Source organism: Harpia harpyja, chromosome Z (genome assembly GCF_026419915.1).
Source record: "Harpia harpyja isolate bHarHar1 chromosome Z, bHarHar1 primary haplotype, whole genome shotgun sequence".
Classification (NCBI taxonomy): Eukaryota; Metazoa; Chordata; class Aves; order Accipitriformes; family Accipitridae; genus Harpia; species Harpia harpyja.
In genome coordinates this window covers 61,433,203-61,454,833 of record NC_068969.1, presented here as the reverse complement: position 1 = coordinate 61,454,833, position 21,631 = coordinate 61,433,203, and the positions used below count along the sequence as shown (strand labels likewise).

The 21,631-nt window shown below is 37.4% G+C and overlaps 1 protein-coding gene across 7 annotated transcripts in view; it reads right to left on the bottom strand.

Annotated features, from left to right (window-relative positions):
- HOOK3 (hook microtubule tethering protein 3) overlaps window positions 1-21,631 on the bottom strand; it is a 103,146-nt gene that overhangs the window by 6,899 nt on the left and 74,616 nt on the right. For 4 of the 7 annotated variants that reach the window (XM_052775857.1, XM_052775860.1, XM_052775859.1 and 1 more), the window contains 8 exons: window positions 19,349-19,436; window positions 14,512-14,589; window positions 13,691-13,725; window positions 12,810-12,892; window positions 10,729-10,829; window positions 7,864-7,968; window positions 7,677-7,748; window positions 6,029-6,165 (listed from right to left, as the gene is read on the bottom strand). In XM_052775857.1, coding sequence (XP_052631817.1) covers window positions 6,029-6,165; window positions 7,677-7,748; window positions 7,864-7,968; window positions 10,729-10,829; window positions 12,810-12,892; window positions 13,691-13,725; window positions 14,512-14,589; window positions 19,349-19,436 — 699 coding nt within the window. Of the gene's footprint in view, window positions 1-1,485; window positions 6,166-7,676; window positions 7,749-7,863; window positions 7,969-10,728; window positions 10,830-12,809; window positions 12,893-13,690; window positions 13,726-14,511; window positions 14,590-19,348; window positions 19,437-21,631 lie in introns of those variants that run through there. The other 3 variants (XM_052775862.1, XM_052775863.1, XM_052775864.1) reach the window with 2 other exon arrangements.

Below are 21,631 nucleotides of genomic sequence, written 5' to 3'. Positions count from 1 at the left end.
GACTGAAGGATATGCAGTTTTCCAAATGACTTTATACACACAGCAAACGCAGCAGAGGAAATTCCTGATATGCCACCAGAGCCAACTAATGCAGATATCTACTTCAGTACAGTCCTGCATTACCTTGGCAAGGCCTAAAAGCGAAGGTTAGAATCTGGGCCATAGTAAAGTTAACAGCAAAACCAGACCCTAGCAACTGATAGATGAGAACTTTAATTACTGCAGTTATCACGAGCTCCTACTGATCCACTGACTACAATCTGACACCAGAACCATTTGTCTGGGAAGCTGCCTTGGCTATACTGCCAGGTGTTGTTTAAATGCCCCATGGGGCTATATAGTTTGTCAAGTTTTCTAGAGCTCCTCAACTGACATTCATTCATTACCTAATTCAATGAGCTGACACATTTAAAAAATGAACTTTGTGTCCCAAAATTTCAATGAATCCACAAATGTAAAGCCAAGGCGAAACAGAAGACAAAGCCAGATAAGTCCTCAACATCTCCAAACGGTGCAAGGAAGCTGGCAGCAGAGTCATAATCTCTGGGGGTTCACTGTACCAGATGCAAGAAGTCTGAGGCTGCTGTGGCTGATAATGACAGCTGTTGCCTTATTCACATAGGTAAAGCCTCTGATACTTAATTTACTGCAATTCAAAATTAATTAAAAAAAAACCAAACCAAAACCCAGCTCCAAAAGCTCAGGTTCTGTTTAATTTTTAAATTAAAACCAAAAAGCAAAATGGTGAAAGACATACTGCTCTTCAGATTTTTGTACTTAATAGTTGCTTTCATCTGTCTCCTCCACCTTCAAACTGAAAAAATCACCCCTATTTTTTACTTACAGCCTACAGATTCACTGACAAGCTTCTGCTCCTTTTCTGGACTTCCAGAGAGAAGAAAGATCACAGGAGCAAGGCAGTGCAATCAGTCATGCCAGGACATTTTCTTGATTTCTTTTAAGTGACAAGCTGGAGGTATGGTTAGGATCCTACCTAGAAACTGACATCTGCCACAAGCCAATAATATGATTTGGCTTGTGGAGGTGTTCTGAGCACAAGTGAGGTTCGTTACTTGCTTGTACACCAACTTATGAGATAATGCAAGATTTCAAGTCAAAACGCAGTGCTCTTGTCAATACAGAAGGGAGCTGGACTGCTCAGATTTGGGAGCGGACACGTGTCTGGGCTGTGTGCAGTTTGTAAGGTTCAAAACATCATTAACTGAATTTCTTGCTTACCTGATCTTTACATTTAAATTGTTATAACAATTCACCTCTTCATTTTAACAGAATGCTAAATGTATCATACTGCTAGTATCAGGTAATACAGCTGTTCTAAGGAAGGGCTTCTGAAAAGGTTTCTTTATAAGTGCTTGATTTCCTGAGATCACATTTCAGTTATAATCCAGCTATCGAACTACTCTGTAGGTGACACCCCTGAAGCATGACTACTTAGCTTAGAATTAAAAACACAACTTGAAAGTATTCCTTGACAGAGTAACCTCTTTTAGCTATTTATTTGCACAATACTGGTGAGGAAAATGCCCGCAAAATTTGCTAAACTAGCTTTGGAGATACTGAAGTTTAACAATACAATATTACTGCAAAACACAGAGTCCACATTCTACCTAAAACACATGTGCAATAACCCATAAGGAGTCAGTATTACATAGCTGACTGAGTGCAAAAATACCTCCCTCATCAATCCTTGCAAAAAGTCAAAATGTTGGGCAAGAATAAAAACCTCTATAAGATGTATAAAATTCAGGTACTGTTTTGCTTTGTAAGAACAAGAAAAATTAGCCACATTCAGGACAGTATTCCTCCAAATCACTAACTAGAAGAAAACCAAGTGGTGAAATTAAAATATTTTCCAATTACCAAAGCTACAGAAAATGTCAACACATCAAGACAATTAAACCCACTAAAAATCATCCCGGATGCTAAGTGGATAGTCTCATATACTAGAGAACTGAGCAAAAGCTACTTGCACATGTCAGAATACCGAGGACTTTAAGATTGCCAAATCCTCTTAAGTTTTCTTGACAGCTTGCACACACCACTTACTATTTAAGATCATCATAAAGCAGTAATAGGAATATTCACTGTTAATTCTTGCATACATAATGAATATAAAATTGCCGGTGCTCCTTACATGAACAGAAAACCACAGAAAACTTGCCAAAGCATTACTGCTATCTCAAGTGACATCAGAACAGGACAAGATTACCATTTGCTTATTTCCAAACAGATAATGAAAAGCATCTTGTACCCATTATATATTTACTTCATTTTACACTATATAAAGCTGTGTGCTCTAGTTCTTTATTTCCCTTTGCACTGTGGGTGGAACACACAACCTTTAAATCAGATCACCTCAGTTTTCACAGCACTTACAAAATAAATGTTATGATCCAAGTGGTTACGTGTTGCTATCAAGAAAATGAGGAACTTGAATATTCTTTTCTGTAATGTCTGATCAGATGTACTAACTTAACTCTCCACAGAAGTATATGAACTGGACTGCACACACATCCTTTAAGACCAGAAACTAAGCTTCAGCTCTGAACAATGAAAAATATTTGTCCATTTAACTGTTATCTTTTATTGGCATTAATTAAAATCTCTCAGAAAGATTATTCTGGGTAGATCTTCAGCCCAGTGCTCAGGAACAGACTCTAATGAACCCTTCAGCTCTTTTATCACTGCCCTGGAGAGCCTTTTCTCTTTAACCTCAATCTGCAGGGGGGTTTTGTGGTGTATCAGGGCAGGATATAGCATTGGTTTAATAATTACCACTACAATTTTGATGTAAATGGTCTTTGTTGCCCCAGAAAAAGTGTTCCTAAAAGCTTCTTAAAAATATCTAATGTACTGAGAGAATTCTGTTTTATGGGGTTTTTTTGCTTATATTCTTTTATTATTGAAGATAAGACAGACAGCATTCACTGATAACTCATCTATACATGTGCTTATTCCCTGAAGTCACACTCTGAGCCCCTTCTTTTTCTTAATACCACACTACTTCCATAGCTACATAATAAGCAAGGAAAATAATGAAGCTGAACCCTTTCAATAAAGAAGCTGTTCTTGTGAGAGAGAAAGTTTATTCACCACCTGCATTCATCCACACCCAAAGATTAAGAATAGATGTATGCAGCAAATAATAGAAGTAAAACACTGAAGAACAAGGAATTAAATTCCTGATGATTACCATTAGAAGACAGAACAAATGACTTACTGGAACTGGATAGCAACACAGTAGTATATTTCTATAAGATTGCAGTATATTTTTAGATTTTTATAATCAACAGAAATTGTGGGAAATACCAGGATTTCTACAAGTTTGCAAATTCTCAAAAGACAAATGCTTGTTCAATCTTGCCTAACAATTACTATGAGCAACAGTAAAGCACAGATTCAGTATTAGTCTTGCTGTGGTCTTTGATGGTATATAATGATGCTCTATATTCTTGAAGGGAACTATAGAAAACACTTGAGTGTCTTATCTCAAAGGAAATGGAAAGACCAACCAGAACTACAAAGCAGAAGATAAAAGCCAACAATGACCAAGAAGCGAAAGAAACCATGAGAGATAAGAAAGTAAAACCTAAAAACGAGGCTTCTAATCAGCATTTGTTCATCTCCTAACCATCAGAGGCATTTGCCTGCCATCAAAACTTTGGGGGCAAAATGGTAAAACAGATGTTAAAATAATAACAGCAAGTAGTTTTACTGTAGTGTGCAGATTGTGTTCAAGTTATTTTATACCTGCACCTAATTAATAGCAACAGGAAATTAAATTATTAGACAAAATTAAGAGATAAAACTTCCCATTAAGGTCCTGCTATTCCTTGCTTTCACAAATAGGCTTTAGCAGTTTGGTAACAGACAGAGCCAGCCACATGAAAGTAAAAATGGAGCTTTAGGTATTCTTAGGTTCTTTCTCTGGGTGATATAAAATGCTGTAATCTCAGAAAGAACATCAAATTTTCTCAGAGAAGTGATCTTACTTGCTCCTGTTCGCACATGGCATGTGGTAATGAGTTCTTCAAATGACTAGAATGGATTGCACAGTAAGATCAGTAAAAGATGTCCCACACAAACTGTGGTCATCTTGCTAGGTAACACATATGATTTCTTATCCCTTTAGTATTCTGTATCTCAGTAAGAGACAGCAAAATGAGTATCAGCCCATTGAGCTTCAGAAATTGTCCTAAACTTCCTTTACATCGTTACCTTTCTGCACAAGAAGATACTTTCACTCTCTTATCTAATCTTGCAAGCATAGCCCAGACATGTCATACGTTGAATAAGAGAATTTTTAGAAAATCAGTTTTTTCCAAATGTGAAGAATAAAAGACAAAACCTATATGCAGTTAATAGACTTCAGCATCTGTTTTCGTGTTACTGGGGGGAAAAAAAAAATCAGAACTGATAATTTTTTTCAGACATACACTGAATGCATTTCTTAGCCTAGATTAAAACAGATGAGGTATTTGAGGATAAAACAGTACCTAAAAGTGTCATTCACCTGTTCCTTACCCTTTAATCTAGGTGTGCTTGTTTTAATTATCCTTTGCTCATTCCACCCAAGCTGTGAATTAACATAGAGCTTCAGATGATTAATAAATGCAAATATGTCTTTTCTCTAAAGGGATTTATGAAAAAATGTCTTCACTTGGGAGAGCATTAAAATAAGGTAAAAGAATAAATTTATAAACCAGACTGCATGTGCATTAGGGTCCAAACAGTCTCTAAATGAAAAATGTTTAAAACTGAATCAGCACAAAATGTATGTATATGAAACTTTCAACCAATACTCAGATCCTCTGTGCCCATCAACTATTTGACAAAAATGATACAGAGAGCATAGAATTAGTCAGGGAAAAGGGAGAACTTTGTAGGAACAGAACCTACATTAATAGTAGGGGCCACCATCCACCCCACTGATCAACATGAAGGTGCTACAATGAGTTACATACAATTAACTAGCTACACGCTACAAAGGCAGTACAACAAATCACAGCCAGTTTCCAACAAAGTCAGTAACAAACTCACCTGAAGGCACTGGTACCATTAGTAAGGCAACTGATACAATTATACCCTGAATCAATATATTAAAAGCAAGTCTTTTAGTAGGGGATGATAACTGGAATACAATAACATCAACAATATTAACTGGGGCCTTGATCCATTATGTACTGTTCATCCTTAATTATAAAATTTTAAAACAAATGTCCTTTTTAAATGGATGATGCAGTAGCATATTAGAGCATTCTAAATATTTCCCAACCTTTTTATAATATATATTAAGCATACACTTGACCAAGAAGAGTGGAACAAACCATTTGAAAACACTCAGTTCTGCCAGCAAGAGGTAACACCAGTAGATAAAGAAAAACCTGAAAAAAATCATCCTGCTTCCCTATTAAATGCCAAAAATAATAACAAACTTTGCATGTAGGAGTTTAAAAAAAAAAATTAATTCTTTTTGCCATTGGTAAGTTTTTTAGTAGCAAATCTATTTCACAATAATATACTAATTCTGCACTTCTGTACTGAGTTTTCAGCATTTTTTTAAAGCAACAGGTTAGCACATGAAATAAAAAGCCTAATTCCCTTTGAACAAAGACACTCTTATAAAGCATAGCAACCCTTATAGGCACAAACGTATCAACTGTGACAAGAAATTTACAGTTACACAGCCCATATGAGGCTTTTCCTAAGAGACCAGGCGTGATACAAATAAGACTGTTATTATACAGCACTCCTCTAGATGTTTTCAAAACTTTGGCACCTTTAAAAAATGCAGCGAGAAAGAGATGGACTCCAAAAAAATATAAGCAAAGGGTATTACAGAACAATGAGAAACCATAATAAAACCCTTTCCTGAACTGTAAAATAATAGCAGTAACAAGAGAGAAAGAGAAAGGATGCTGGCTGATTTTCCTTGAATGTTGTCACTTGCAACAGAAGTGGCCTGGATCACAGGGCAGTTTTCTTTCTAAGCGCAAGGCTTCTCTACCTTGCTGTTGCTGGCTGGACATGACCAGGGTAAGATCTCCTTGTGCTCGTGGCTTGCCTTTGTCTAGCCAGGAAGGACTGTCCTGAGCCTGTACTAGCCAGTCTGTCTTCTGCTGCTTTTTTATGCAGAGTCATTCCCTATGGACAAAGAGAAACTTCTCAGTGAATACCAACACATAACACTGATCAGCGTTATTCATTTACATTTTATTAACTCCTTCTTCACCAATACTGACTAAGCTATTTTGAATTTCAAACATATTTTCAAGGATAAAGTTAAGATATTCTTCCTAATTCTTTGTGTGTTCTCTTCCCCCTGCCCCCCACCATCATAGTCTGGTTTTGGAGTAACCATTGAGAGACAGGTCCCCCAGTGTCCCACATCTGAACATACGCTTCTCTACATAAACACATGGTAACTGGATTAAGTCTTTTCAAAAGTGCTTCCCCTCCCCACCCTTGCCCCCTTCAGCATGTTGAGCTACAAGAGTACTTTTCTTCTGAAAATAGTTTAAGTGTTGTCATCCTCTGTGAAAATACCAGCTCACGTGGCAGGAGCACAACTTGAGAGAAAGTATGTTTTCAGCAGGAGTAAATGCAAGGAGGAAACAAGGGAAGCTGTGATGGGTTGTGTAGCTGTGCATAAAAGCAGAGGCTAATTAGAGAAAGAGGAACAAATCTATCAACGCTCATCTTAGCGTTCATGACAGGCTACTGAACCACAGCTCTTAGCTCAGGCTTCTCTTCGCTTATCAGTGGGACTAACATCACAAAACTGGTCAAGGACACTAGTCACTTGAAAATGCCTTCAATATTTAAAGGATTCAAGCATTCTGCTTAAGTACCATTTTTGGCTTACTACTCATGGACATAACAAGGACGTAGAACAGCAAGAAGAAAACTCTTCGAAGGGAAGACAGAGAGGAGGAATTTGAACTCTGTGATGAAGCAGAACGAAACATGAGTGTTACACATCAGGGATTCTTTCTATCTGAAGAACAGTTCCAATGCAGCCACACTCTGCCAAAAGTAAGTCTTGAACACATTTGACGAAGGTGAAAAATCTCCCAGCATACAGGCCCAGCAAAAGCTGTATGGCTGCCCAGATCACTGGTTTGAATATGGTTTCAATAATTTAAGTGAGGGTCTTGCCCCTGTGCTCACCCTTTGCATGGGGCTAAACTTGCACCCAAGTTGAAGGGGTTGTTTCTCAGAACACTTACTGCAGCGAGTAAGCTGTATTGCTTTTCTTGTGCCCCTTTATTAGAAACAGCTGTAAGATGGAAGACTGGAGAATCAAATAAAGTAAATTTGAGCACTGTATCTCAGTGTAACAAAAGGGCTGGAATTACAAAATAGTAATCTGAGGTATCCTTCCCTCCAGAAAGTCCATTTCTGGTTTTAAAACTTGAAAATAACGAACACATTCTTTTTCATTTACTTCAAGGTTATCACAGGAACATACTCTAATATAGTGATAGCTTAAAATTATTAAAAAGCATTTGTTTCTGTGTCTGTGTGTGGAAAACACTTTTCAAACAAAAAACCTGTAAATGAATGAATACTGTTATAAACAACCCAGAAAAAACAAATATAGTTTCTTTCCTTTTTTTTTTTTTTTTTTGATAAAAAGTTTGGGAGATTCTTACCATATTGTACCAGGCACTAACAATAAATTTCTCCTCCATTTCTCTTTGACTTTTTGTTTTTTCATATTCTTTCTATAAAACAAACATCAAAGAAGCGTACATTTAAAACCAAAGCATAATAAAAGTATTAGTCTGTATGTAAAGAACGAGGAAATACACATCTACCAGGAAACTTGAGGATTACTACCTCCAATGAATGAAACATTCTGTCCCGCTCCTGCAACTGATTTTTCAGAGCCTGAATCTCAGGAGCTGCACCCTGGTTCTGCTTAGGATCTAGGGTGCGGATGACCTGTAAGAGAAAACAAGTTTGTTTTAAGTTAAATCCTGCAAAAGCAAGCTAAATGAAGGGAAAGACATCAAGAACTACAACCTTTTCAGTCAGGTTAAGAAATAAAAAAGTGACTTAAAACATGTCAGTGGTAAGAAATGACACTCTAAAATGTGAAACAGAGGGATGTGCAGTTTTAAGACGCTGACTCCTGTAAACCAATCTTGACAGCCAGCATGACAGAGGCTCTGCCTCTGAACATCAGCCATGATACATTAGAGCATCTGAACTGGGCTCTCTTTTACAGGACTGTGAAACAAAACTACCGATAGGAAAAAGTGACACCTAAGAGGCTCAGTATCCCAGACTCACATATGCAGTTCCTACCCCTAGCTGCACTACCCTGGGGCCACAACGGTGGAAACATTTTCTCAAAGGCTCCTCTATAGCTAAGGTTTACCTACCTGTCAGTTCCTCCTGTTTGAGGAAGGACTGCTTCGGTCCTTACAGAAAGATGCCATGATTCACCTACCTGGGGTACCAGGTGCTGACATTTCTAGATAGCTCTGTTAAGCCAAGAAGCATTCTGTGGCACATGCATGATCATTATGTTACTAATAATATGAAGGGACACCTGGTTATGTTCATATGTGGCGTCCATCATGGGTAGCATGACTGCTAGCAAACACAGAGCTAAACCAAGAAAAAAATCCAGCAAAATGCCTAGATTCCTAAGCCTTTAATAGAAAATAGCTTAAAACCTTTTAAGAACCTCTGGATATAAAGAAAGAGACTTCACATCTTTTGATTTTTTCCTCCTGTTTTAGAATTGTGTCCAGACACTGAAATAAAACAATGTTTTAAATTTTAGTAAGTCATTTTTACTGAATGGTACATATTCATAGAAGCGTACTATGTTTCTAAGAAAATACACATTAGACCTGGATACAGTTTCTATAGTGTAAGGCCATAATGATTGTACTCACCGTCCCCAGAAAAACTCAAAAAACCAAAACAACTAAAACCCCTGAAAGTTGCTAAGAAGATCACAAAAAGCTAACCTAACTAAAATAATTAATGCTACTGTTGTATAAAACACCCTACAATAACACAGTACATACAAATAAACAAAACTTATTGGAAAGGGAAATTGTCACTTGTGTCTTTCACTGGAATACTCTGAGACACAGTCAGCAACATAAGATGTAAAAAAGACGTAATTAACAATTATTTGTTTTGATTTCCTGAAGACTTTTGAAACATCTCACAAGAAGTAATTGAGGAAACTACACAGAAATAAAGGAAGGAAGCATCAAGTTTTGCCAAATTAGGAACCTACTTACAGATTCCAATTTAACGATACGCAGCCATAGCAAAGATCTTGATACTACCGTGATCAGATGAACGAAGGCACTGGTACGCTTTTAAGAAACTCAAATAAAATATCAAGGTATAGTAAGAGAAGTAATGGGACTATGATTGAGACCACAACATTGCCATTTCAAAGCTGGTAGTATACCCACATCCTCAATATCATACTTAAATATTAGCCACCTTCTCAATAGAAGCATATATTAAACAGTAAAGGCAAAGAGAATGCTGAACATCAGAGAAATGTAAAAGCTCTCTCAAAGATGGTTCAGTTAAAAAGATCACTTTACTTGGAAAAAGCATCAATAAAAGAGTCCATATTAAAACAGTTTCTAAACCAGTTTGCTAAACCAGAACATGAATAGAAATCAGGGGCAAAAGATGAACAAAGAATGCAAAATCAAATTTCAAGTGGTAAAGATGGCTCTGGCACATGTGCAATTACCTCTGCCTCTAAATTTTGAGCCCCTCAAAAAGAATAAGCAATTTATGTGAGCAATTAGGACCTGATGAAATCTGAAGTAGCTACAAGCTACATTTATAAAAAAGGGTATCAAATTATCTGCTCCAGGTAAGACAGACATTACTGACTGAGCACCACAAGAAGCCTATACCACCCAGAAACACACATAAACAGATCCAGGCACTTGTGAAGGGAAGAACCCCAAACTGCCTTTTCCCTCTCTGCCAAACTGATAAAACCAGAGTTTGTTGGTCCAACTGTGCCTGTACTTGGTGTTACTGAGCTACATTTCTATGTACAAAGAGGTAGAACTCTTCATGACAACTTTGCCAGAAGTCCTCAAAAGTCTCAGCACAAATGCCAATTCAAAGTACTTTTGCTCACAGAGCTTCCTTCCCTTGAGTTGGTTTAGATAGGTGGTTCTCCAATGTTAAAATACAGCACAGCTATTGCAGTTATTTCTAAACCACCAGTCCTGGTTTATTTCTAAACCACCATGGACACTGCTTTAGCTGCTCTATACGTTTCTCACTCAGAGACAGAAGTCCAGCAGAGTTTCTGCAAAGAAATAGGTTATCACAGCATTAGAAAGAGTTTTAACACCCTTTCCTTGTATCAGTCGACATGAAACGTGGTTAAAAAGATTTGTCTGGGTGACTCAAAAATCTGTAGCAGTGGGTATACATTTTTCCAGAGGCATCAGAAGGGCTTATGGATAGGTAGCAAAAGGGGACAGTCATGAACACAAAACCAGGGTAAAATCTTCTGCAGAATTAATCTGTATTACATACCATAACAGTAAGAAGATACAAAGAACTCACTGGACCTTCCTTCTCTTTTACTTGCTAGTGTGTATACAGATACTGCCTTTATTTTTATTCCTGCAGAGCAGACATGTGGTGCAGTCTGTCAGAGAGGGATCATTAACATGGAACACATATACTTACACTTTTGGCCTTTTCCAAGTATTTTTTGTATCGTTCTTCCATTTGCTTCATTTCCTCCTCCTTTTTTCGTAAAGCTTCTTGTAATTCTTCAATTTTGAGTGCTTTATGTCAGGAGATTCACACATTGGAAAATAACATAATTATGTTTATTTTGATGTTTTTCAACAGACTTTTAAGGCACAGCTAGAATTTGTTTCAGTTGAGAAAAGCTAACATAAGGAACCTGATGTAGAAGACACCATAGTTTTAATTACTGAACAGCTCAGAAACACATTAAAAATGTGTATTCCTATATAATCTCATGAGATGGCTGTTTTGTACACAAATTTTGCTTTTTTAAAAATTATGAATAAATAAAGAGAAATGGAATCATAAGTCAATCCCATTACAGAACACACTTAGAAAATGAGTTTACTAATGAATTACAGATTCCATAATATCTTGGTATTGTAACTCAGATAAATGAGTTTTCTTATTTTATGTAAGAGGAATAATTCTTAACAGGCACAATTCTTGCTTAAATCTTCTAAACTGTAACACTGGACACAATTTATCAGACTTGTGACATGAATATACTCAATTTTAATTTTTCCCCCTCATTTTCTTAAGCAGCAATGCAGACCAGTAGGACAATTTCATTGCAAAGCCTTTTCTTGTGTTGATACAAGAATATGTCAAGCCACTATTGCTTATACATCTTCTATACATTTTCTCAGATCCCAGGAAAAAAAAAAAAAATTCAATTGCATCATCCTGGATCAAATAGCATACAACATCAACGTCTGGTTCTTGGAGAAAGTTAGATAATTAGCAATCCTGAGTCCATTTGTTTTGCAGCCTCATTTTGAAACATTCTTTCATGTTTTTCCTACAGTTTTCTCTCTAAGTACTTGGAAAACACTAAGCTGGTAACAGCACCAAGTAAGATTTTCATTGATCAGTAAGAAGACCAATAGCAGATGGTCTCTGAGATTGCAAGAATCCGTTTTTCAAAACGAGCCATGATTCTTGTACAATGCCCAGGCATTTTGGCCATATCCAGGATAGTTAAAAGAATCTGAAAAAATAATTCACACACATTTCCTGAGCGTGGAAAGAACGGAAGAAGGTACAACTATTTTTATTTTACCAGGACAAAAGATCAGACTTGGATTTTTAAAAAGCAACTTCTAATTTCAGTAAACTAAAGACAGAAGCCTCAATATGCTCTAATGTTTAGAAGCTAGCAAGTCAGAAGACTGCTATTACACTCGCACTGAAGCTTATCAAGTATGTTAGGATTATGTGTTTATTAGCTACTCATGAAGTCCCTGGACCTCATTTCCAAGTGTTCTAACATTTCCTAAGATGTGGAATTTATAACATATTCTGCCGTTTTAGCTCAGCACAAATGAAAATTCTTTTTGGATACAGAATGTATGTAACGAATACTGAACTGATATTTCTATCTTCCTCAATGTCTTTATAAATAAAATTGCTTTGGCACAAACCAGAAAAGCTGCCATTAGTTGCAATCTTTTGCCTTGTTCTATAATAAGCAGGCATGAAAAAACCAAATCTACCTCCTTCAATACTTCTCAGGAAAAAGGTAGCATTAATGTGCTGAAAAACAACTGGATGTTGGGTTCTGGATACCATCTGACCAATATGACATATATCCCACATTCTCTTTGACCAGTGTCCGAAAATTTTCTGAAATTACAATGCAGTTCTGGAAACACACCAAAGGAATATATGTTGGCAGTAAAAATAACCTGGTGGTGGTGGCAAGGATCTCCTAAATTAGGGTCTTAAGAGACATGACAGTTCTGAACAGCTGAGGTTCAATGACAGGTATGACAGTGACTCAGTATTTCTATGGCCATTGTCATTTCTTACTATGGTGGTCTCTAAAATGTCATCCCCTGCATTGCAAGTTTTAGAAGCATCTTTTTGGTCACCATAGCTTCCAGAGAAATTAACAACATATGTATCATTGCCATTTAAAATGTACGTTTTGTTTATCTAGCACCTCCTATAGGTATTATAATTAAAGATGTTGCACATGAAATACTTTACAAAGAAAAGAAATGGTAACTCACAACTGTTATTGCATCTTGGTTCCAAATCCTCAATAATAGCTCGTTTTTTCTGTAGCTCATTGTTAGCTTCGTGGAGCTTCTCACTGTTACAAACCATAAAAGTACATATTGTTTTCACAATATTATTACTGTGCTTGAATGAACATTAAGCAATCAGATAATGATATATTTCTGAAAGCACGATTGATTTTTGCTGTGGGGCATGAGAACAAGTGACAATGTCACTGTGGAAATATTTGTTAAATAAGCTGAAAAACATCACAGTGTATGGAGAACTGTAACACCAAACAGCTTCATTCTCAGTAATTATAAACTTAATTTAGAATTACAGTTAATTGTACAATGCATGCCTAAAACAAATACTTGTAATTGAGACTACATTGAGGAAGAATGGCTAAACCCAAAGGAAACAGAAACTACTTTTTTTTTTTGCAAGCCAGTCAAAAAGCAAACAGCTCTTTGCATGTTAGGGAAGTAAGAGATGCAGAAATAGCAGAACAAAATGATAACACTTCCTAAAATGTTACCTTTTATGCCATAACGTATACTAAAAAGTAAACACATTAGTTTTGTTTACATTAACAGACTTTCCTCAGAACAAAAATACTTACTCCTCTTGAGTAAAGATTTACGCAACATTAAGCAAAGTTTTCTAACCACCGCAAAATGATGGTTCCTTCATCACTCTTACTGTCTTCACAAAGGCTTTCTATGAGATGAAAATAGTATCTGAACAGCATATTTCCAAACATTCCTGTATTATCTAATTTCTCTTAGTTGTATATTTTCCAGATACATGATTAATGACTGTCTGCCTTCCTTACCATATGGAAAACACATCATTTCAAATGGCAAACAAAATAGGCAAACAAAATACTTACAGATGTTCTTCAAGTTTCTTTTTCAGAAGAATTGACTAGAATAGAAAGTTAAATGTTTTATTTTAATATATGGCAGAGCTTTAACATAATTTCAAAATTATTTTAAAACATGTAATTTTGACATTCTAACCAAAACCCAACTTTTTACTTCACTGTTTTAGATCACAGCTGTAAAGCCATCCTCTGTGGTAGCAATCCTTCCCTCCACAGCCGTGTGACTTTCCTGAAATTACAGTGCTTTATAACTTTACAAATATTTTCCCAAGAACTAGGTCAATAAAAGCAAGATCCATAAATGACAACATTCTATGGCTGTTGTTTTAATTTCTTCAGTACTTTTGTAATTAGACTTAATAAATTAACCTGATATCGGACAGTGCAGCAAAATTTGCTAGAAAAGCTGTCCTACTAATACTGCAATGCAATTTGCATGAAGACATGTAGCAAATTAGTTGAAGTAAATTCCTGTCCCCATAGAAACTAAAGGGAGTAGTGTTTCTGACTGGAGTATAGCAGAAATTTTACCCTTTTTCTGTTTCTCATCCTTATTTGTTTCTGACTGGAGTATAGCAGAAATTTTACCCTTTTTCTGTTTCTCATCTTTATTGATTACAGACACATAAAAATTACCATACAACTTACAGTGTTCCACTTCCCAGTTAAATCACATTTTGATAAGCTCTTTGAATAAAAGCTTCAAAGTAAATTTTATTTTAATTTTAAACTCACTTCATACACAGTGAGTCTCTTTCAAAAAAAATAAACCCAATAAATGTCTATAAACTGAAAGTAGTGTTAAGTAAATAGAAAGCCATACTCACAATAGCCTTGAGCAGAAGCCCATGCCAAGAAACAGAGATGACATTAGTATAAAGCAAAACAGCAGCCAACAGAAGAAACTATTTAGAAAGTCATGAACAGAAAAAGTTAAAGCTATGCATTTTTTCACGCATGTGCATTTTTCTCCTCTGTTCTCATCAGCAGTTTCATCCTGTAACATTTTCTAAAACATATCACTAAAACCAAAAATATAAAAATAGTAAAGAAGCACATTTGTAAATCATTGTGTTTAAAAACCGGAATTTCAAAGGAGAGCAACCGCTATTTTGGAAAGTCATTTCAAAACAAAAATCATAAAAGTAACAAAACAGGAGAAAATATGCAGTTTATTGGGCTACAACCAAAATTAAGAGATGCATGTGTTTTTGTGGAGCGATTCTGAATTGAGTTACTGCCACACTGATTGAATACAAGACAAATGTAGAATATTTAAATCAGAAACTGCCTTTTTGGCTTGTATTTATCCTATACCAATCACATTGGAGGTCTAGCATGTGACTGATGGTCCAGAATGCCATCAAAATATAAGATAATCAACAAAATTACTTCATTGCTTTTCCTCCAATGGTCTTTCAGTAAAGGTTTAGACACCTGGCCAACAGAGACAGTTACCATGTGCACTCAAAAAAGCTTTTAGCTTTGTTATAGTGTAAATACTTCAAAATACTGTCTTTGATCACATTCCTGGGTGATGCTTTTTCATTATTTCAAAGTAGGATTTCCTTATCACACTATAGGAAAAGGGAGGAGCACATAAAAACAAGCCAGTATGACTCTACTGACTTCAGAGCCAGAAATCTGTAGCAGCTAAGGATCTGCAGGTTTTGTCCATTTGGCTTTATTCTTTTGCAGTCCTCTGAACAACTGCAGCAACACCACCTTTTCTGTAACAATAAATGTTTGTATGTATCTTTCATGGTCACAAAGCTTTTGAACTGGCACCATCATTTATGTCTGATCATTTAGGGGACTACAGGTAGGTTTGGCAAAAAAGGGAAAAGTTGGCAGCAGTGCCGATTTTCCTAAGGTAAGAAAATAAAAATTGAACTCAGCTTTTCTTTTGGGACCCTTGTATTGCACTTGGGTTTAGCTTGGAACAGACACAACTACTTGTCAACATTGATTCCACTGGTATATTTTCATATATATTATTCACATAGTACCAGCATTGTTGTGGGAGTAACCACTCTCCCATCTAGACAGATCATATGTTCTCACAGGCAAGAAACTAACAACAATAAACAGCACACACAATTAAAAGAAGCAGGACTGAGTTTACCCAGGGTAATTTACCCAAGACATGAAATTAGGAAAAAGAATAAAAGCTAAAATGTGCTATTTTAGCCACCCAAAGATCCTTGTATATACTTGTAGCAAGGCAGATAAATTCAAATAAATTACTCTAGAAATGGGCAAACATTACTTTTTTTTCCTGAAGTCTCAGTCAGCTTCAAACACACATATCCAAATCCTCTGCTCCTAAAAAATACTGTAATTGTTGTTCTCTCATAGGAAGACCAGTCTCTTAAAAAAAAGCCCAATTAAAAAAAAAAAGCTTTATCTAATTTTGAGCTAGTTTTACATGTAACTTCATTCAAATGTTTTATCTGTTCATAATGGAAGAATATTTCTATAAGAAAACTGTAAAAATCAGCAAATGCACACTCGCCATTTTGCTTTTTCGTCCCACTGCTAACAAGTTCCACCTACAAAACACCAGGAAAAAAAGAGTTACTATGGCGTGGTTTTAGAAAACAGGTATCCTCCCCAGTATTTAATTGTTGCCTTTCTTTTACATTAAAAAAACTACAGAAATAAAGTCTTTTTCCTGGAAATTACTTTCATGCTTAAAGAAGCCAAAGGAACAGGTCTGTCCCCTTTTTGAGGACAAAGTTTGGTTTTGTTCTGCATGTTAAGGCCACAGGCAGATGGCTAGGCTCTGGCTTGAGGTTAAGCTAATGTAGCAGGGTAAGGGAAGCCATGGCACATGACTTGAGAAAATTGCTTGATCAGACTGGTAACACTGTGAGAATATGAGAGAAGTTATAAACAGTGCCATGAGGGATGGTCAGATTTCACAGATGCTGAGAGTAATTATAGAATCATAGAACAGTTTGGGTTGGAAGGGACCTTTAAAGGTCATCTAGTCCACCCCCCCTGCAATAAGCAGGAGCATCTTCAACTAGGTCAGGTTACTCAGAGCTCTGTCCAACCTGACCTTGAATGTTTGATGCCCAGGGATGGGGCATCTACCACCTCTCTGGGCAACCTGTTCCAGTGTTTCACTAAACGAGCAAAGTGGCTGAACTTCACAAGTAACCAGAGGTAACGGAGTTTTGAGGACCTGTATCAGTAACAGCATATAAGGCCAAGATTGCGTATGTAACAGTATGAGAAACACCAGACGTGCTATGGATTTAGCAAGACTAGGTCTAGTGGGGTAGAAGTAATTAAAGGCAGGTTGTTTATAGAGGAAGGGATTAGGGCAGAGAAAGGGAGAACAAGGTGACAAAAGAGAGTGATAATAAGGCAAGCTGTTCAGGGTACCTGTTGAGCCCTACACATGACCACTGCATTCTGGAGAACAATAAATCAAACCTGTTATTCTGACCACACCAGGCATGTCTGAGTTGATTCTGTAGTCTGGAAGAGTGGTGTAAGGAGGCCTTTCCCTGGCTAGGAAGGCAACAGCCAGGGTGAACTAATCATGCATCTCAACAGGATGTGTCAGTTCCCATTATAGGCCTAATGGCACTGATACCTTCCTAACATCCGCCTTCCACTGCACTTCAAATACAAAATCAAAACTGCTTCCCCATGTGGACCGAGGCGGCAGCACGTATCATTGCAATGATACTTGCCTGGGTTAGGATAGTGCTTTTACTACTTTTTGGGCAAGCCTAAAAATTACTTCAACTTTGAAAACAAACTAAACTAAAAAAAAAAACAAAAAACCCTCCAAGCCCTCATCATACATTTCTGGACTGAATACAAATGGGATCTTCAGTTGTCTGGGTTGAGCATATTTACAGTATAAGCATACAAAAATACGGATTTCAGTGCACTGTTGCAGAAAAGTAGTGGAAAACAGAGGAAACATGCTGAAAGGGATGCATCAACAAACTGTATGCCATGTCTCTCCTTATCCTTTTTCTCATGCTTCTGAAGAATCACTCTTTTTGTAAGTATATCTTAAGTGTAACTCAGGTGGTCCCAGCACTTCCATCTACTCAAGCAGCTGGTTTTAATTTCAAGGTTTGCTCTGCTTTCTGCGGGAGATTGGATGAGAGAGGTGTCCATACTGTCACAGGTTCTTGCAGCCTCAATACTTCTCTGAGTCTATACTCTCTCTTTTGCTTCTTTAAGAGTAAATGAAATCCTACACACCAAACGCAGCAAAACAGGCCATGGGATTAGTGCCTATAAATCACCACTGGCATGGTCAGACCTACGTAGAAGCCAGGAATGCAGCAACTGCATCATGAACCTGCCAGCTCTGATTTGACAAGGGCTGCCTGGTACACATAGCAGGCTGTACCGCAGTGTTGCAATGGTGGTGTTTTGCTGTTAACAGAATCATCTCAGATGATGCCTACATAGGCTGCAACCAGTCCTGTAAGTGAGCTGCAGACACATCCTAAATTACTGTCCAAACCAGCACCTCAAAAAGGGACACAATAAAAATTGCAGTAAATAAAGCTGAATTCAATTAGATAGGGATCACTTAGAATACTCAGTATCTGAGAATAATTTTTTCATATTCTTGTTCACCCTGAAAAGTCTTATTTTGGCCAATAACCAAGACAACAATGAATATCTCAGAATCACATAATAGTATGGACCTATTTTAAAATGCATTCTAAACCGCATTTTAAGTTACTTAGGAAAATAATCATAGTTGAACTCGGCTTAGGTGTTTTACTTTCATACCATTTATTCTGAAAATTAAAAGGATAAGCTAAATTAAACACACTCTTAAATGAAAATAAGCATCTAATAAGAACTTTCACTGTTTTATATATATTAGTTAAAACAAAACCACAAAAATAGAAAGCAACACATTACAATTTGTTGCCAATTAGCAACACAATACACTGAGATCGTGAGCATACACTGTGCACGTACAGTCCAGCAAATCACTGATTTCAAGAAAGTTCTAGAGCTTCTTCTCTCAAACACAGGAGATGGCAAACACAATTTTTGAGTGGAAGACTGAAAGTTGTTTTCCACACTAATTCTGCCACAATGTGTATCATTACATTAAAAATAAATTTAACTCTGTATACAGAAACAGAAAATGCTGCATTATGTTGAGGACCTAATTATTTGACTTTTTTGTTTGTTTGGTTTGGCCTGCCTGGCTTCTTGCATTACAAGATACATTTACATCCACAATTACAGGGCTTCCACTGGCAGGAAAGGCCTTAACTTTCATTAAGGAAACTAAACCAAAAATAACTTCAGATACTTTATTAAGACATGGAGAATTAACATTTCCTTAATTCCCTGAAAAACTCTCTATTCTAATTAAATAAATTTAATGTTAAGTTTACTATTGGAAGAAACACAATTAATCAAATAAAACATAATTGACACATTCTCTGCATAGGATGGTTTTCTTTTCTAGACAAATGTCTTACTATGTCTTACATCCTAATTAGAGAATCACTACTTAGTGATAAGACCATACGAGTAAATATGGAAAACTATGAGAAATCTCCATTTGCATACTTCTTTTACATATTTTCTTTACAAAAAGATGAAAGTTTCAAAAATGGTAACTACTTGAAAGTAAGTTTCATGTACATTTCTACTTACATCTTCAGCTTTTGAACCTTGATCCTGCAAAGATTTTTGTAGTTCTTCAACCTGGGACTGCACTTCTAGAAGTCTCTGATTTACCAATCTAGGAAACAGATAATATTTTGGTTTTCAGAAAAAACGAAACTGCAAGAGGAAGCCTGAGATTTCTAGTGTTCAGTGTTTTTAGGTCATCCACACATGACCTGATGCAATACTATATTTTATTCACAGAAAATTTACAACAGTAGTTAGAGCATACAGCAGTTCCAGAGATTATAGCCTCCAGTCATCCAGAACATTCCAATACTCTTCGAAGACAACATAAATGGATGTATTAAGAAATCATTTCTGTATACATGAAACAAGAGTTTCTAACAGTCAGTTTTACTGTGTGAGAGCTACTAGCTTACTGCTTTTACACACTCAAAGAGTCCTATAAACCTGTAGGCTGGAAGGGATCTCCATAGGTTGCCTAAATCCCCTCCTCCTTAAAGCAGGTGCACTTAACAGCAGATTGCTGGGAACCGCGTCTAGTCCACGTTTGGACACCTTTAAGGATGGAGGTCTGACAATCTCTTTGGGCGTCTCTTCTAGAGCTTGGACCCATACTCCATATTGTGTCTGTTGCCTCTTGTCCTTTCACTGTCAATCTCAAAGAATAGTCCAGCTCTCTCTTCTTGACACGTTCCCATCAGGTAGATGTAGACTACAGTATTATCTCCTCTATGCCACCTTTTCTTTGGCCTGAACAAGCGCAGTTCTCAGTCTTATCCCTCACACCACATGCTGCAGTATCCCTCCTTAGTAGTATTCTTCTGCATTCCTGTACATCCATGTCTTTCTAGTACTGGGGAATCCAAAATTATATGCTACGTCCAGATGTGATCTCGTAAGTACTGATGAGAGGGAAAGGATCATTTTCCGAGACTGCCTGCCTGCACCCTGGTGAGGACAGCCCAGATCACAGTCAGCTGCAAGGTCCTTGGCTGACACATCCTCCTCTGCTGCCCACTGGGACCCCAGGGCTTTTGCAGCAGAGCTGCTCCCCAGCCTACTGGTCCTAGCCAGCATTGTCAGGCTCCTCCCAGCCAGGGACAGGGCTCCCGTCAGCTCATTTCTCTGAACTGCTGAGTTCCTCTGAATAACAGCTCTCCCTTTCAGCATATCAGTCACTCCTCCCAAAGTGGTACCATTCTCAAACTTGCTGAGAGTATAGTCCCTCCCATCAGGTAAGTTGTTAATAAAGGTGATGAACAGCATTGGTCCTGGCACTGATGCCCGAGGAACTGGTTGCGAGTTGGATTTTGTACCACTGATGATAAAGCTTTAGGCTCACCTGTCCAACCAATTTTCCACTCACTTTACTGTCCACTTAGACTATATCTAACCATTCTGAACATAAGGATACTATGGGAGACTATGTCAAAGGCTTTCATAAAGCTAAGTACGGTCCACTGTTTCACCCTTCTTCACGTACGCAGTGGTCTCATTGTTAAGACAATTGGATTAGGTAGGTATGATTTTCCCTGAATAAATTCATGTTGGCCCTTCCCAATTACTTTCTTATCCCTCATGTGGCTGGAAACAGATTCCAGTTGAGCTTGCTTTGTGAAATTCCCAGAAAATGAGCTGTGGCTGACCAGTCTGTGTAGTTCTCCAGACTCTCTTTCTTGCCCTTCTTGAAGGTGAGTGCGGTATTTACCTTTTCTCAGGCTTCAGGAACCTTCCCCAATCAAAGGGGAAGATTAGATAGAGAGCAGATTCAAAGCTTAGATAGAGAGCAGTCTCACAATAAGATCAGCCAGCTACCTTAGCATGCTCAGATGTATGCTGTCTGGTCCCATGGACATCTGTATGCTGACTGGCTTAATCTAGCAGGGTCATCTAGAGCAGGTTGCCCAGGAACACATAGTGTTGGGTTTTAAATACCTCCAAGGATGGAGACAACCTCTCTGGGCAACCTATTCCAGTGTTCAGCAACACACCCAGTAAAAAAAAGTAAGTTCTTACACTTAGATGAAATTTAATGTGTTTTAATTTCTGCCCACTGCCTCTTGCCCTGTTATTGGGCATCACTGCGAAGAGTCTAGCTCCACCTCCTTTAGACCCTCTGTGCTGGTTTTGGGTGGGATAAAGTTAATTTTCTTCACAGTGGTTAGTATGGAGCTATGTTTTGGATTTGTGCTGGAAACAGTTTTGATAATCCACAGATGTTCTCGTTTCTGCTGAGCAGCGCTTACACAGAGTCAAGGCCTTTTCTGCTTCTCATCCCACCCAACCAGCGAGTAGGCTGGGGGT